General features: G+C 31.4%; 1 protein-coding gene across 1 annotated transcript in view; it reads right to left on the reverse strand.

Moving 5' to 3' along the window:
• The window catches only part of LOC113371384 (pikachurin-like), a 315,983-nt gene that overhangs the window by 2,981 nt on the left and 296,913 nt on the right, over nt 1-16,089 (reverse strand). Inside the window, exon 15 of the mRNA XM_026612012.1 lies at nt 15,740-15,843. Within this exon, the coding sequence (XP_026467797.1) occupies nt 15,740-15,843 (104 nt within the window). The remainder of the gene's footprint in view (nt 1-15,739; nt 15,844-16,089) is intronic.

The following is a 16,089-nucleotide window of genomic DNA, read 5'->3' on the forward strand; positions in this document are numbered from 1 at the left end:
AATATAAATTGAATTTAATAGTGAAGTGTTATATAATAATCAAATAAATGTACCCGTAAGGGTACATTTATTTTCGTTCATTGAATATATAATTTAAAAACTGTTAATTAAGGCATAATTAATAATTATGCAAAATGAACCATATAATCCACCAATTCCGTTAGTTGAAGTTGATAAAGTGCTTAACTGCAGTCCCGAAAGTGAACATCTTTTACATGAGTCACAGCCAGCAAGTAATTTCGTAAATCCTAAAATATGCAATAACAACATGAATGAAGAACAAATGGAATCCTGCAACGAGCCCTCAACTTATTATAATTCCATTCCTTGGCAAGTTGTTGATAGTCCTAAAAGGAAACGTCCAAACCGACAAGTAGATCAGCCAATTCAACTAACAAATAGATTCAACGTGTTAACAAACAAAGAGCCTATTGCTGTTTCAGAAATATCAAAAAAAAAATTTGCCACCACCAGTTTTTATTTACGGTGTGGTTGATTTCCGAGGTATGGTTGATGAAATCAAAACTATTCTAAATATCAAAAATTTTACCACTAAAACATTTCCTAATGATATAATCAAATTTATTGTTTCTTCTGTTGATGATTATAAAAACCTCGTTAAATATCTCCGAGGTCGTAAAGCAGTTTTTCATACCTATCAGATTAGCAGCGAAAGAGCATACAGAGTGGTCATGAAATATATGCATTACTCAACCGATATTACAGAACTAAAAACAGCAATTGAAACTTTTGGGCATAAAGTTAGGAATATAACAAATGTTATTCACTTTAGAAGTAAATTACCACTCAACATGTTTTATGTTGATTTAGAGCCCAGCAGCAATAACTCCGATATCTTCAAATTAAATAAAATCCTAAATCAAATTGTGCATTTTGAACCTCCAATGAGATCATCAGAAATAGCACAGTGCAGTAGATGCCAAATGTATGGTCATACAAAATCTTACTGCAACCGGCCATTTAGGTGTGTAAAATGTGGTGATCAACATGAGAGTAAAAAATGTACAAAATCAAAAGAATTACCTGCATTTTGCACTAATTGTGAAGAGTCCCATACTGCAAATTATAGGGGTTGCCTAACTTATAAAAACCTCTTGAACAGTAAACCTAAAATAAACACCAATAGCAATAGTGCGACTAATCAAAATTATTCGAATAATCATCCAAATTATGCAAAACATTCTACTTTCAATCATCATAATGAAAATCTTTTTAATTCAGAACATATGTCATATGCTCAAGCAATCAAATCTAGTAAATCAGAAATTTCAGAAAGTATTAATTCAAGTCTCTTCCATTTTTTGAATGAGTTCAAAAGTATGTTCCATCAGCTCATGCAGCAAAACACAATGATGATAAACATGTTATCCACGCTTATAAATAAACCTAAATAATGTTCAAATTTCTAAGATTAGGATTATGGAATGCAAATGGGCTTTTACAGCATAAAAATGAATTGATAGTGTTCCTTAATGAAAATAAAATTGATATATTACTAGTAAGTGAAACCCACTTCACTAAATACTCCAACTTATTTATTCCTCAGTACTATATTTATCATACATGTCATCCAGATGGTACAGCACACGGTGGCTCAGCCGTATTGATCAAGTCCAACATTTCTCATTATGAACTCCAAAAGTATGACAAAGAATTCCTTCAAGCAACAACAATCCAAGTTCAACTTTCTTCTTTTCCATTAACTATTTCTGCAGTATATTGTCCTCCCCGGCATAAGATTAGCGCTTCACAATTCTCTGATTTTTTTGGGTCGCTTGGAAGTAAATTTATTGTCGGCGGAGACTTTAATAGCAAGCACACGTTTTGGGGATCAAGACTGATCAATCCAAAGGGAAGAACACTTTATGAAGTTCTTGATCAACAATGCTATTCTACTCTTTCCACAGGAACTCCAACCTACTGGCCTACCGACATAAGAAAGAAGCCGGATTTACTGGATTTTTTTATAATAAAAGGTTTAAATTCCAAGTATACTGATGTTAATCCAAGCTATGATCTTTCATCAGATCACTCCCCGATTATTGCCACTATTTCTTTTTCTATTATGAACGTCTGTAATCCTGTTAGACTTCATTCAACAAAAACTAACTGGGAGCTATACCGTTGTAAAATAGAAGAGAAGATAAATCTCAAAATTAGTCTAAAAAATCCAGCAGAGATTGACCACGCTGTTGACAAGTTTAACGAAATTCTTCATGCAGCAGCTGTAATAGCTACTCCAAAAACAACCGTCAAGCAAGAGCAATCGCTGTCATTGGAAATTAAAAATTTATTAGCAGATAAAAGGAGAGCAAGACGCAAATGGCAATCAAGTCATTTACCTTCGGATAGAAATATTTTTAATAATTTAAGCAACAGGCTTAAATTGAGGCTCAGAGAGATTTCCAACCAGAACTTTAACAAGTATGTATCAAATCTTAATAGATTTGATAATTCAATCTGGAATCCTATTAAACACAAACAAAAACCTCAAATTAGAAATCCATCTATTCGATGGGATGAGCGCAATCACCTACACTGGGCAAGAAGTGACGCAGAAAAAGCTGATCTATTTGCTGAATATCTGAGTTCAGTTTTTCAACCTAATCCAGATCTCTCAAATACAGCGGACACCAGTTTGACTTCATTTACCTTAGTGAACTCTGAAAACAGTATAAACTTCTTCTCTTTAAAAATGATAGTTAAAAAAATTGCTAAACTGAAGAATAGGAAATCTCCTGGATTTGACTTGGTGACTTCAAGAATGCTTAAAGAAATGCCAAAGAAGGGATTTATCCTATTAACTCATATATATATACAATTCGATAATAAGATTAAACTACTGGCCAACCTTCTATAAAACATCCATAGTAAAAATGATACATAAAAGTGGGAAAGATCCAAACATGGTTTCTTCATATAGACCGATCAGCCTTTTGCCTATTGTCTCGAAAGTGCTTGAAAAACTGCTACTCCATAACATCTTAGCTAATACAAATATTTTTCCAGACCACCAATTCGGCTTTCGGAACCAACATTCAACAGTTCAACAGTGCCATAGAATTGTAAGCGTTATCAATAATACCTTTGAGGCTAAGAAATTCTGCTCCGCGATTTTTCTAGATGTGAGCCAAGCTTTCGACAAGGTGTGGCATAAAGGCCTTTTATTCAAGATTGGCTCTCTACTTCCAAGTAGATATTACAATATTCTAGAATCCTACCTTGATGGTAGGAAATTTAGAGTCCGCGTTAACTCAAATACTTCAGCATCTCATCAAATCGAAGCAGGTGTTCCACAGGGAAGTGTTTTGGGCCCTTTACTGTATATTCTATTCACAAGTGACTTTCCAACATTACAATCGACCATAACAGGAACTTTCGCTGATGATATTGCAGTACTTTCAACACACATCGATGCATCTGTTGCATCAAGCAATCTGCAAAGCCATCTTAATATTATTGAGGAATGGACAAGGAAATGGCGAATAAAAATCAACGAAAGTAAATCGAGTCATATTTCGTTTACTCTCAACAAGTCAACATGCCCAAGTGTTTACTTTTATGGACGAAAAATACCAAGTAATAATTGTGTCAAATACTTGGGTATGCATCTTGATCGTAGACTGACCTGGAGAGATCACATTTGCTCAAAAGTAAAAGCGATAAAAATTAGAACTGCAGAAATATATTGGCTATTAGGACGCAAGTCAAAATTATCCCTTGAAAATAAATTATTAATTTATAAAACAGTGATAAAACCTATATGGACTTACGGTATTGAATTATGGGGATGTGCCAGCAAGTCTCATATAGCATTAATGCAGCGTGCCCAATCAAAAATACTCAGACAGATAGTTGATGCCCCGTGGTTCGTCAGTAACAAGACCATACATGACGATCTGAATATTTTATATATCGAGGAAGTAATAAGAAACTTCAGTGTCCACCACTTTCAAAAACTAGAAGCCCATCCAAATAAAATAGTTGCACAACTGCTTGAGATGCCACATTCCAGGAGGCTCAAGCGTAAATCACCAATGGATAATATCCTAATCTATCAAATTGTTTAATGGAACAATTTCTATATTTTTTAGAGTAATCATCGAAATACGTTAGTTAAGTTAATTTAATTTTTTTTTTTTTTTGTAGTATTATTATATTATTTTATTATTTACTATTATTATATATTACTATTATTATTAGTTACTATTTTTATGTTATTATTTTTATTTATTCTTATTTAGTTTATTCTTTTTAGTTTATATATATATATATATATATATATATATATATAAGCAATGCAGCTCATAGAATATAAGTACTGTTCTGATTGCTGTAAAATAATAAATGAATAAAAAAAAAAAAAAGATTGTATAAACAAAATATGAGCAAACAAATCATATTAATATAAATTATATAATATTGAACAAGTAGACTTTGGGGTTTTATTGTTTTTATATTACCTGATTCAAACTACACTTCTTCCTTCTACACTTAAAATAAAGTATTAATTTTCTTGATTCTCTAGAAATTGTTTAGAAATACTAATCAAAACAACGTTTGCCGGGTCAGATATTCTTATATATAAAAATAGAGCTCGGTATTATGTTAGGTATGGTACAACATTAAAATGGCTGTATGGATTTGGCCAGTCTTAGCCTTGAAAAATGCATGTTAATCCAGAGGTTGTGGAAAAGGTGAGATATTACTTGCAAACCGTGGAGTAACTTTACATTTTTAATTTGCGAATTTTTGTAGAAACATAATTTACACATACGTCAAATGTCAAATGTTTTTGACAGGTGATGCTCAATTATATTTAATAAGATGTTTTAGATAAATATTATTTAATTGAAGTAAGCAGTTTTGTTTGCAGTATTATTTATACATAAACACGTTATTACACGGGCCGCAAGTGTTATTAGAAACTCAACATATCAGCTTGTTTGAAATGTTAATATAAAAATGCGCTTTTTGGCTTTATAGCACTCTTTTTTTGCTCTGAAAGAACTCATCGGTACTTATAAAACATTTTCTAGATTATTTTAAATTAGATTATTATTTTATTTAAGTTTTTTAATTTAACTAAGATCTTGAATTTGGAGACAATCAAAAAACTTATATTGGAAATTAATTTTATTTAGGTCATTTAAACTAAGATTCCAAATTTTGGAATTGATCAAAAGACTATATTAACTTATTTCAAGTTATGACAGTCAACAATTCAAATAAAGGGTTCTTTGATAGCACTAATATCACTAATATCATCATTCGTCATTTGACACTCGAAGCGAACGGACGTGCCTAGCGCTAGCGTTGTTCACTGTTGTGACCTTTGCACGAGAAGTTTATGTTTTCATCAAAAAATCATTTTTGCTAATTTTATGTTTTCTTGGCGTTTCAATCCATTCGAATGAGACCAAATTTAGAAAAAGCATGTGTGTGTGTATGTGTGTGTGTGTTTTTTTTTGTATAGCGAAGGAAATGCATTTATGCATCCCAGACTGATCTTCTGTCTGGGTATGTCGGACTCGACATCGCCCTGGTATAATACCGACTAAAACCTCCGCTTTGCCCTTGCCTCTGATCCCCACGGAAACCGCTGTTAGGCATTACTTCGTGAGGGGAGGATCTAGAATGTTATAATTCTTTACTTGTTATAATCAATGTTATAATTCATAAACATTATATTCATCTGTTAAAAGGGCGAAGTCCCATTCGCCCTTTCTCTTTTTATAGAACGCATGTCCATTAATACCTCTCTCGCAAATCTGTCTATGGCGTTCCAAGCAGCTTTACTTGTCAGCATCACTTCAGCAACATTACCTGGGGTAATTCTGCGTCTCAATGTCTCTTCCACATCATCCCCTAGAGCACCAAATCGCGGGCACACGAAAAACACATGCTCAGCATTTTCGATTTCGCCCAAACTATATGGGCAATCCGGCGAGCTATCGTGCTTGAAGCGGTGTAGGTAGGCTCGAAAACAGCCGTCCCCGATAGCATTTGCGTAGTATAATAATTTACTTCGCCATGCTTTCGACTTAGCCAGACTTTGATGTTAGGAATGAGACGATGCGCCATCTGCCCTTCACTGCGACATCCCAAAGTTGCTGCCATCGGTCAATGCTGTTCTGCCGCTTTTCTAATCTCAACTTTTCAGGACTCAGTTGTTGATGTTTTCTATGGTAAATTGTCCGTCTTTCCTCTGCTAAGACTAAGAGAGGCAGAGTTCCTGAAATTGCGCAAGCAATTCTTATAGCACTCAGACGATATATGGGCCCTGCCATTCTCCTCGATTTTTGAGATTTAAGAGCATCAGCTCATATGGAGATACCATATGTCAGCACCGAAGTAACCACTGACGATAGTGATATCCTTCTGCTTTGTTTAGGGCCTCCAACATTAGGCATTAGTCGAGCAAGTCTCGTCCTAACTACTGACGCCTTAGCACTAACGTGTTCCACCTGTTGATCGAAATTCAATCGAGCATCAAGCATTACGCCAAGGTAACAGACATGAGATTTTGACGTGCTCTCTAGATTTCATATCTTTAGCTTAATGGTCTCTATTGTGTTTCTACTCGTGATAAGAACAGCTTCACTATTTGTTGTGCTAATTGGAGATTCATTGTTCTCATCCAGCGATTAATTTTTCTAAGTGTTATATCAAATAGACTTACGATCTCATCAATTTGTTTGGGAACTACTACTATGGCAACATCGTGTGCATATGCTACTAGTTTCACACATTCTGGAATCTCTAGTCTCAAAAGGCCATCATACATAATATTCCACAGCGAAGCGCCTAGAACAGAGCCCTGAGGCACACCTCCTGTTATATTATATTCTTCTGTACCATCGCGTAAATCGTACATTAGAATTCTGTCTGTAAAGTAGCTTGCGACTATATTGCAGAGGTGTGCTGGCACGTTCTTGTCACGGAGTGCATTCATAATGCAATCCCAGTTTGCAGAATTGAAAGCATTTTTTATATCCAATGTAGCTACAAGACAGTACTTCTTCGTACCCCCCTTCCATCTGGTTCCTGCAATTGCTTCCTTGGCGGTGTTAACAACCAAGTTTATAGCATCGATAGTTGATCGCCCTTTACGATTGTCTGCTAGGATTGGATCAACTACTGCATCTATTCTTTGGTAGATTATTCTTTCAAAAATTTTACCCGCTGTATCCAGCATACATATCGGACGGTACGATGATGGTTCATCTGGTGGTTCTTTTCCTTTGGGAAGAAGCACTAATCTTTGCTGTTCCCATTTCCGTGGAAAAGCCCCTTCTTTTAGATATGCGTTACAGGCATTAAGAAACATTGTCGGTGATGTCATAATTGATGTTTTAAAGTCAATATTAGGAATTCCATCTAGGAATTTCAAACGGGTGTTTGATGTCAATCGCCGCATTGGAGTGAGGGATTACACCAGACATGACTTGCACTTGCTTCTTAGAAGCAAAGTGAAGCTATCAAGGTTGTTGGCCAAAGCAATAATGCCAAGGGGCCCTAATCGGTCTTGTTGTGGCTCGCAGTCTTCAGAGCCAATCAATTCCTTAGAGCCAAACAATTCCTTTCAGAATTAACAATAACTTATATCAATTTCTCCCCATGAATAGCAATTCTAATATAAACATCTTTTTTTCAAAATATACAGAAATTATCCCCTGAATTAAATAAAATTGAAGTAATCACAAAAAAACAAAATTTTGATGTCTTGTGTTTTGCTGAACATTGGCTCAAAAAATCTGAACTTTAGTTGGTCAAACTAAAAGGTTTTCGTTTGCAATCCTACTTCTGTCGACAAATTTTTTCTCATGGCGATGTTTGTATTTTTACCTCAGATCGATATGCCTGTAAACCAATTTGGGCAACGACTAGTTGTGTTGAAAAAATCTTTTAGTACTGTGCTATCCCAGTATCTCTTGAGTATGGTCTTATTTATTCAATTAGTATTTACCGATCTTCTAAATGAGCTGTCTAATAAATACGATAAAATAATTTTATGCTGTAATTTTAATATCCATTTTAATAAAAAATAAAAATTGTTAGATGATTTTAAGATCTCAATTCAATCATTTAATCTGATTCATTCTCCGACTCGTGTAACTCCACAATCGGCCTCGTGTATCGACAATTTTTTTACTAATGTACAATTCATTGAATCCTCTGTCACAAACACCACCCTATCTGATCATTACGGTATATCCCTTGCGATTGCATCTAAGACGAAACCATCCAACAATAAAATAAGTTACTCGAGAATTTTTGATTCAGCCAGTGAACTATGTTTCGAAGCCTTACTGGAAAAAGATAGCCTAGTATTTCAGGATAGTAATGACGCCAATGCTTTATTTAATAAATTCATATCATTCTTTTTATACAACTTTAATTTAGCTTTTCCTTCTTCAAAAAAATTCCAGGCCCCAAAATGCTTATGTATATCATTCAATATATTAAAATTTCTAGTGCGTCTATCCAAACGGAATGCTACTTTATCGTTTCAAATTTACTTTTTGAAATATAGGCAAACGTTTAATGAATTAATTGATCTAGCAAAAATTAAATTCAACGAAGATTTAATACGGCATTCGTCAGAAAACTATGTGGTCTCTCATTAATTCTGAACTCAATCTTGAACGTAAATCTGCGGTAGAAATTAAATCTTTGACGATAAATGATGTAATAATTAACGACATTAATGATATTTCCAACGAAATGAATAACTTTTTTGTTAATGAGGCTGCAAATTTGACTTCCTCCATCATCTCGAACATCACTTGCTGCTCACCTGTTTCGTATATTGTTAGAAATATTCATAGCTTTGCTTTATATCCTGTCACAAGGAACTTATAAGTACTTTTAAATCTCTTAAATTTTCCTATTGCGCGGGACCGGATGAAATTCCTACATGCATCATTAAAGAATTCTATCTTCTCTTTATTGATAACCTATTAATATGTATTAATAAATGATTTGATCTGGGAGTTTATCCAAAACACCTTAAGCACTCAAAAATCCGCCCTCTTCATAAAAAGCGATAAAAATATTGTGAGCAACTACAGATCTATTTCACTTCTTAATTCTTTTGATAGGGTGTTTAAGAAAATTTTGCACGTCAGAATCTCTGGCTTCTTAAACAAATACAATTTTTTTTCACAACCAACATGGTTTTCGGAAACAACACTCTACATCGCACTCGGTTTTTAGCCTCATCCAAAATGTTATTAACTCATTTGAAGATGGAAGTTATTGTGTCGCCGTCTTCTGCAATCTCTTCAAAGCGTTCGACAGTATATCTCACAATATTCTCATTGATAAGTTAAAAATGTATGGTTTTCGTTCTAGGTCGCTTAAATTACTAACATCTTATTTAACAAATAGAACTCAAAGCGTATATTTGGACAATAGCACCGATGGAAAAATTATATCCAGGAAATTAAACGTCAAAATGGGTGTCCCACAAGGATCAATTCTTGGACCGCTCCTATTTTTTCTTTACATTAACGACCTATCTAATTGCTCAAATCTTTGTGACTTTGACACTTGTCTAACCATCAAAGCTAGAATGTACGATAACCTCGTGATGAAATTAAACAGTGTCATGGATTCCGTTTCGAAATGGTTCAATATAAATAATCTTCTTTTAAACAACGACAAAACCCAAATTATCTCTTTCTGTACTGCAACGCGCGTAGCGAATGATATTTCTTCATTTACGAATAATAACAATTCATTTGACCTTGCTTCAGTATCTAAATTTCTTGGAGTATATATCAATAAGAATCTCAACTGATCTGAACCATATATGCTTCAAATTAACGCGTACATGCTTTATCCTGCGAACCCTTAAATAAAAAATCGGAATATTCAGTTTACTTTCTATTTATTACGCAAATTTCTATTCACACATTGCTTACGGTATCCAATTTTGGGGTTTCTCTAACGAACTAATTAAAGTTTTCAAACTGCAAAAGAGAGCAATTCGAATAATTTTTTCACTATCCTCCAAGACATCATGCCGTAATATCTTCACTAAACAAAATATTTTAACAGTACCGAGTATATTTGTTCTAGTCACACTTAATTTCATAAAAAATAATCCAGACTTTTAATTTGTCTTCGATGTCAAATACCAAGCACAATACGAGACATAAAATAATTAAAGGTACCCTATAAACTACACGGTTCCTCTAATACTATCTGCAGTATGGGTATACAATTTATAAATAAACTGCCGTTACGTGTTCGCACCCTTGATAATAAGAAATTTTATAAAGTACTAAGTAATGCATTAAAGGATTTAATTTTTTGTAGCCCTCTGGAGTTTTTAAATTTCGATATTTCAAATTACTTTCCCGAAAATCTCAACTAATCATTAACGCGACTTTCCCCCCTAGAAAAAATTTCTCTATTACAGGCAGCAGCAAGATCGATGGATCAACCATGGCAAATATACCTACGAATCTACGGGCCCAAACTAACTGATGTCACCTACCAGCCATGTCTATGCCTACTATGCTCATCACAACATAATTCGTTCGAAACTAAATACTTCTGTTGCAAAAATACTTCTAAATTACTATTATTATTATTATTATTTTTTGTTTGTTTTTTTTCTTTTTTTATATATGACTGTTATTGTTAAAATACTTAATAAGTTAATTAAAAACTTATAATTTAAAAAACACTAAAAAAATTGAAAAACAATTTTTTTTTAATTATTATTTTCATATGACTGTTATTATTAAAATACTTAATAATACTTATCTAAAAACTTATAATTTAAAAACACTTAAAAATGTAAAACATAATTAATATTTTTATATGACTGTTATTGTTAAAATACTTAATAATTAGTTAACCAAAAACTTATAATTTAAAAACACTTAAAAAAATGAGAAACAAAATATTTCCTTTATCAAAATAACTAAAAATTTGTAAACGAAAAAAACTTATATTGTAAAAATACTTGACAATAATAATAAAAATGATAATGATAATATTATTATTATTAATAATAATAATAACAATAATATAAGACACTTAAATTTGTAAACGAAATAAAATAACCTAAAATTTGTTAAATAAAATAATTATATTGTAAAAGTATTGTATAGCTTATTAAAATACTTATTAAATTTTTAAAAAATACTTGCAACAAACAAACTAGTTATATTTAAAAATAATTGAAATTAACTAAATATAAATAAGTTTATAGTAAATAAATTAAATAATAAATAAATAAGTAATAAAATAGCTAATAATTAATTAAATTATATTAAACCTGTAAAATATTGACTTAAGCCTTATTATAATATTATTATACCGACGGCTTGTAAAATAAATAAATAAAAATAAATAACTTTTTAAAATCGGACGCTCCGTTCTCCTAAAAACTGAGTTATCCTTTTTGCCCCGTATCTTCGGAACGGCTAGACCTGCCTTCGCCTAAAACTAATCAGCACGTCTCCTTATCAATATGAATCGAATGTTTTTTCAATTATTCAAATAGGTTGATCGGTATTCCCGAAACCGTCGAAAATTTGTATCCGCACACACATACACACATACACACACACATACATCCATTTTTTCTAAGGTATGCAAAAATATTCAGAAACCTTTGAAACGTAAAGATATATAAAAATTTTCAATTTCGATTTTTTTGCGATTACTATAACTTGCCCTACGGGAAGTTAAAAGTTCATTATAATACAAAAATTATTTAATTTTTAAGTTTTTAAATTATATTTTTATGTTAATTTACATTAATATCAATATCCGGACATTTTTTGTAATAAACAAATGCAAGAAAACAATATCGAGTAACTAAGATGATTCGATTCAATTCGGATCATCCTAGCGACCTTATCTTTCGAATAAGTCGATTGAATTTGGTTGGCCCGCCCGCCAGTTTTTTTTTTCTACACCTGTAGAAATATCAATAAATTACGAGAACTTCTGAAATAAAATATTTTAAAAATTAGTTATGAAGCTCGCATTATATCAAATGTATCAACACTTCCAGCTTATATATATATATATATATATATATATATATATATATATATATATATATATATATATATAAGAGGATCGCTTAAGTGACAACACTCATAACTCACGAACGGCTGAACCGATTTAGATGAAAATTGACATGGAGGTAGTTTAGAGCCAGGAGAAACATATGTAATACTTTTAATCCCGTTTTTTCATTCTAATTCAAAATTAATTATTTATGAATTTTAACTATGAACTATTAACTATTAACTATTTAATTATTAACCATTAACTATTTAATCATTAACTATTACCTATTTAACTATTCTTAATTCACTATTTACTAACAACTATTCAATATTTGCTATTATCTATTTACTATTTACTATTAACTATTCAGTTATCACTATTCACTATTTACTATTTTACTATTGAACTATTAATTATTCTTTATTTACTATTAACTATTCAGTTATCACTATTCACTATTTACTATTAACTATTCAGTTATCACTATTCACTATTTACTATTAACTATTCAGTTTTCACTATTCACTATTTACTATTAACTATTCAGTTTTCACTATTCACTATTTACTATTAACTTTTCAGTTTTCACTATTCACTATTTACTATTAACTATTCAGTTATCACTATTCACTATTTACTATTCACTATTCAGTTATCATTATTCACTATTCACTATTTTACTATTCAACTATTCAGTTATCACTATTCACTATTCACTAATAACTATTTACTAATAACTATTCACCATTAACTATGTAACTATTTACTATTTCACTATTTACTTTTTAACTATTAACTAGTTACGTAAACTATTAACTATTTACCTATAACTATTGAACTATTAACTATTCACTATTTAACTATTCGCTATTCACTATTTAACTATTCTCAATTCACTATTTACTATTTTATTAACAATTAACTATTTAATATTAATTATTCACTATACACTATATTACTACTTTACTATAACAAATTAGTGCGCATGCGCCAAATACGCAAGATGTTCATGAGACCGATCCAAGTACGCACGTATACCATTATTTTAAATTGATTGTTTGAGAACTCCACATTCACCTAGCGTTTTGGGGAATGTGCACATTCACCAAGAGTGCACATTTGCCGTAAAACACACACACACACACATATAACAAATGTATTCTGAGTGGATAATAAAATGGAGCTTATAAAGTAGACGACGTATATATATATATATATATATATATATATATATATATATATATATATATATATATATATAAACGTCGTCTACTTTATAAGCTCTTATAATTTGTTTATAAAATACGAATAGTAAAATATTTAAAACCATTGGTCAATTATTGTTTATTATTGATTATTTTTTCCTCGAATGTTTTATTACAACACGAGAAGATCCAGCAATATTAGTGCAGTAAACGGAGAGGAAAAAATGGTATAACCTCTGAATTTTTTTACTGTGCTCCGAATTGAATGAAATTTTGGAATTAGGTTCATCTTACCCTTAAGTTCAAAGGTGAAAACAATTCGGGTTGCACCATCACCCCCCGGAGGGATGACACCCCTTCTCAATTGTGTAATTACTCCCGATTTTATAAAAACTTTTTTTTCCATTTTTTTTAAAAATCAAAATTATTTTCATTATATCTCAATAAGAATAGAAGATATGTATAAAAGCATATAGATAAAAATCAAAGGAATTTTTCTGGCTTATTATTTTATTTTTTTTAACTTCCCGTAGGGTAAGTTATAGTAATCGCAAAAAAATCGAAAATGAAAATTTTTATATATCTTTACGTTTCAGAGGTTTCTGAATATTTTGGCATACCTTAGAAAAAATGGATGTATGTGTGTGTGTGTGTGTGTGTGTATGTATGTATGTATGTATGTATGTATGTATGTATGTATGTATGTACGTGTGTGTATGTATGTGCGGATACAAATTTTCGTCGACGATTTCGGGAACACGGATCAACCGATTTGAATAATTCAAAACACATTCGATTCGTATTGATAAGGAGACGTGCTGATTAGTTTTTGGCGAAGTCAGGTCTAGCCGTTCCAAAGATACGGGGCAAAAAGTGCCGAAAACGGTAACTCAGTTTTTAAGAGAACGGAGCGTCCGATTTTAATAATTCAAAAAACATTTTACTTGTATTGATAAGGTGAAGAACCGATCAAATTTTCATAAAGGCAGGTCCAGCGGTCTCGGAGATCTAATGAAAAAAGTAAAAAAAAATGCCATTTGGCGGTCAAAAATGATCATTAGACATATGCACATCAAATTATGAGATATTTTATAGAGATTTTAACAATAAGTATAATTTTGGCTTACATTCCTATGGGTTCCGTACCAATGTTTACGCGTTAGACGTCGACGCGGCGCTTACGCGGTTTGATATTTCGTCTTTATGCAGTTAAAGCAGTACGATTGCTTTGAAAAAAAGTTTAGATCTTTCAAAATATGTCAAAATAAAGAAAACATTTTTTTTCAAAAAAAAAAATTAAAAAAAAAAAATTAAAAAAATTTTTTTCTTTTTCAAAAAAAAGTAATTTGTTAAAAGTAAAAAGTAATTGTTTGTCAAAAATCTTATTTTTTCGAAGTAAATTTTTTTCAAAAATGTTAATCGTTTTTAAAAAAATTATAATTTTTGGTACGGGAAGTTCCAGCAATTTGCCTTGAGGCACGATGCCTTAATTGCCTTAAGACAGAATTCCACTCACAGCTAGTTTCACACGAAAATTGACAGAGTTATGAATGTTTAAAGACTGCGCGGCCGCGCAAATTGGAAAAAAAAGTTTTTATAAAATCGTGAGTTTTCTGAAATTAGTTTGTACTAAAGTAGTGAATCTGCTAGAATCCATCAAGATGTCTATAATGAAGTGAATTCTAGATGGAATGTGAATTACTTTAATTCTGGTGGAAACGGCGCTTATTAAACCACATGATTCAAAAGAAAAAAACATCGTATATGCTTCTTATTTGCATGATATCTCACTCATTTTACACGCAAAAAAACTCGTAACAGCACTCATTTTAAAGCTTATGTTGAGTACTATAAAACCCAATTTTCCTGAGATGCATAAAATGTAAAATCTCGACACTAGATGGCTTTTAATATTATACAACAATTAAATCTTAAACGAAATAAAAAACGACTTTGCTCTTTCAAATCTTGCTTATTATTATTCCTAGAATACTTTATATTATACAGATTTATTAAGATTTTCATTGACATTATTTTGTTCATTACATGATTTTTGTTAAAAAGTATATTTTAGGAGATATTTGCAAAAAAACAAAGAAAAACGCCAAAAATATATGAATTTTTAGTGGCCAGTAACTTGAAAAGTATTAGTTTTTTTTGAAAAACTATAAGAGACATTTTTTTCTTATAATTAGTTTTTTTATCGATTTTCGACGTTATTTTGGAAAAATGTAATTACACAATTGAGAAGGGTGACATCCCCCCGGGGGGTGATGGCGGAACCCAAATTGTTTTCACTTTTGAACTTGAGGGTAAGATGAACCTAATTCCAAAATTTCATTCAATTCGGAGCACAGTAAAAAAATTCAGACCTAAAACGCTCCGTTTACTGCACTATATGCCTTTAGGAATAAAGCCTAATTACTAGTTTACGTTATTAAAATCTTTTTATGGATAACCTTATTACATACCTAAATACAATCCTGAATCCCAATTCGGAAGAAATAACTTTCCCACCGATTTGCGGTAAACTGGTTCTCCACCATCCACCTCTAAAAATTCTTCTTGCGAATTTCTGCAATATAATATCGAGCAAACTTATAACAGATGTAATTATTATGAATACGAATAAGGATAGATGATTTAAATTTATTCCAATAAGTCTAAATAAAATTATTATTTTACATTCATTAAAATTTGTGTTTATACATATTGTTTCACAATAAATATTTCTCGGCTTAATACTAGTTGATTCGAATCAAGTACAATATAATTCCCATCAGATTGCTAAAGTTGGAATCGAGTGATTCGAATCATTTGA

This window comes from Ctenocephalides felis, unplaced genomic scaffold (assembly GCF_003426905.1).
Source record: "Ctenocephalides felis isolate EL2017-DRISC unplaced genomic scaffold, ASM342690v1 CF-g0.4_SCAFFOLD_01492, whole genome shotgun sequence".
In the NCBI taxonomy this organism is placed as follows: Eukaryota; Metazoa; Arthropoda; class Insecta; order Siphonaptera; family Pulicidae; genus Ctenocephalides; species Ctenocephalides felis.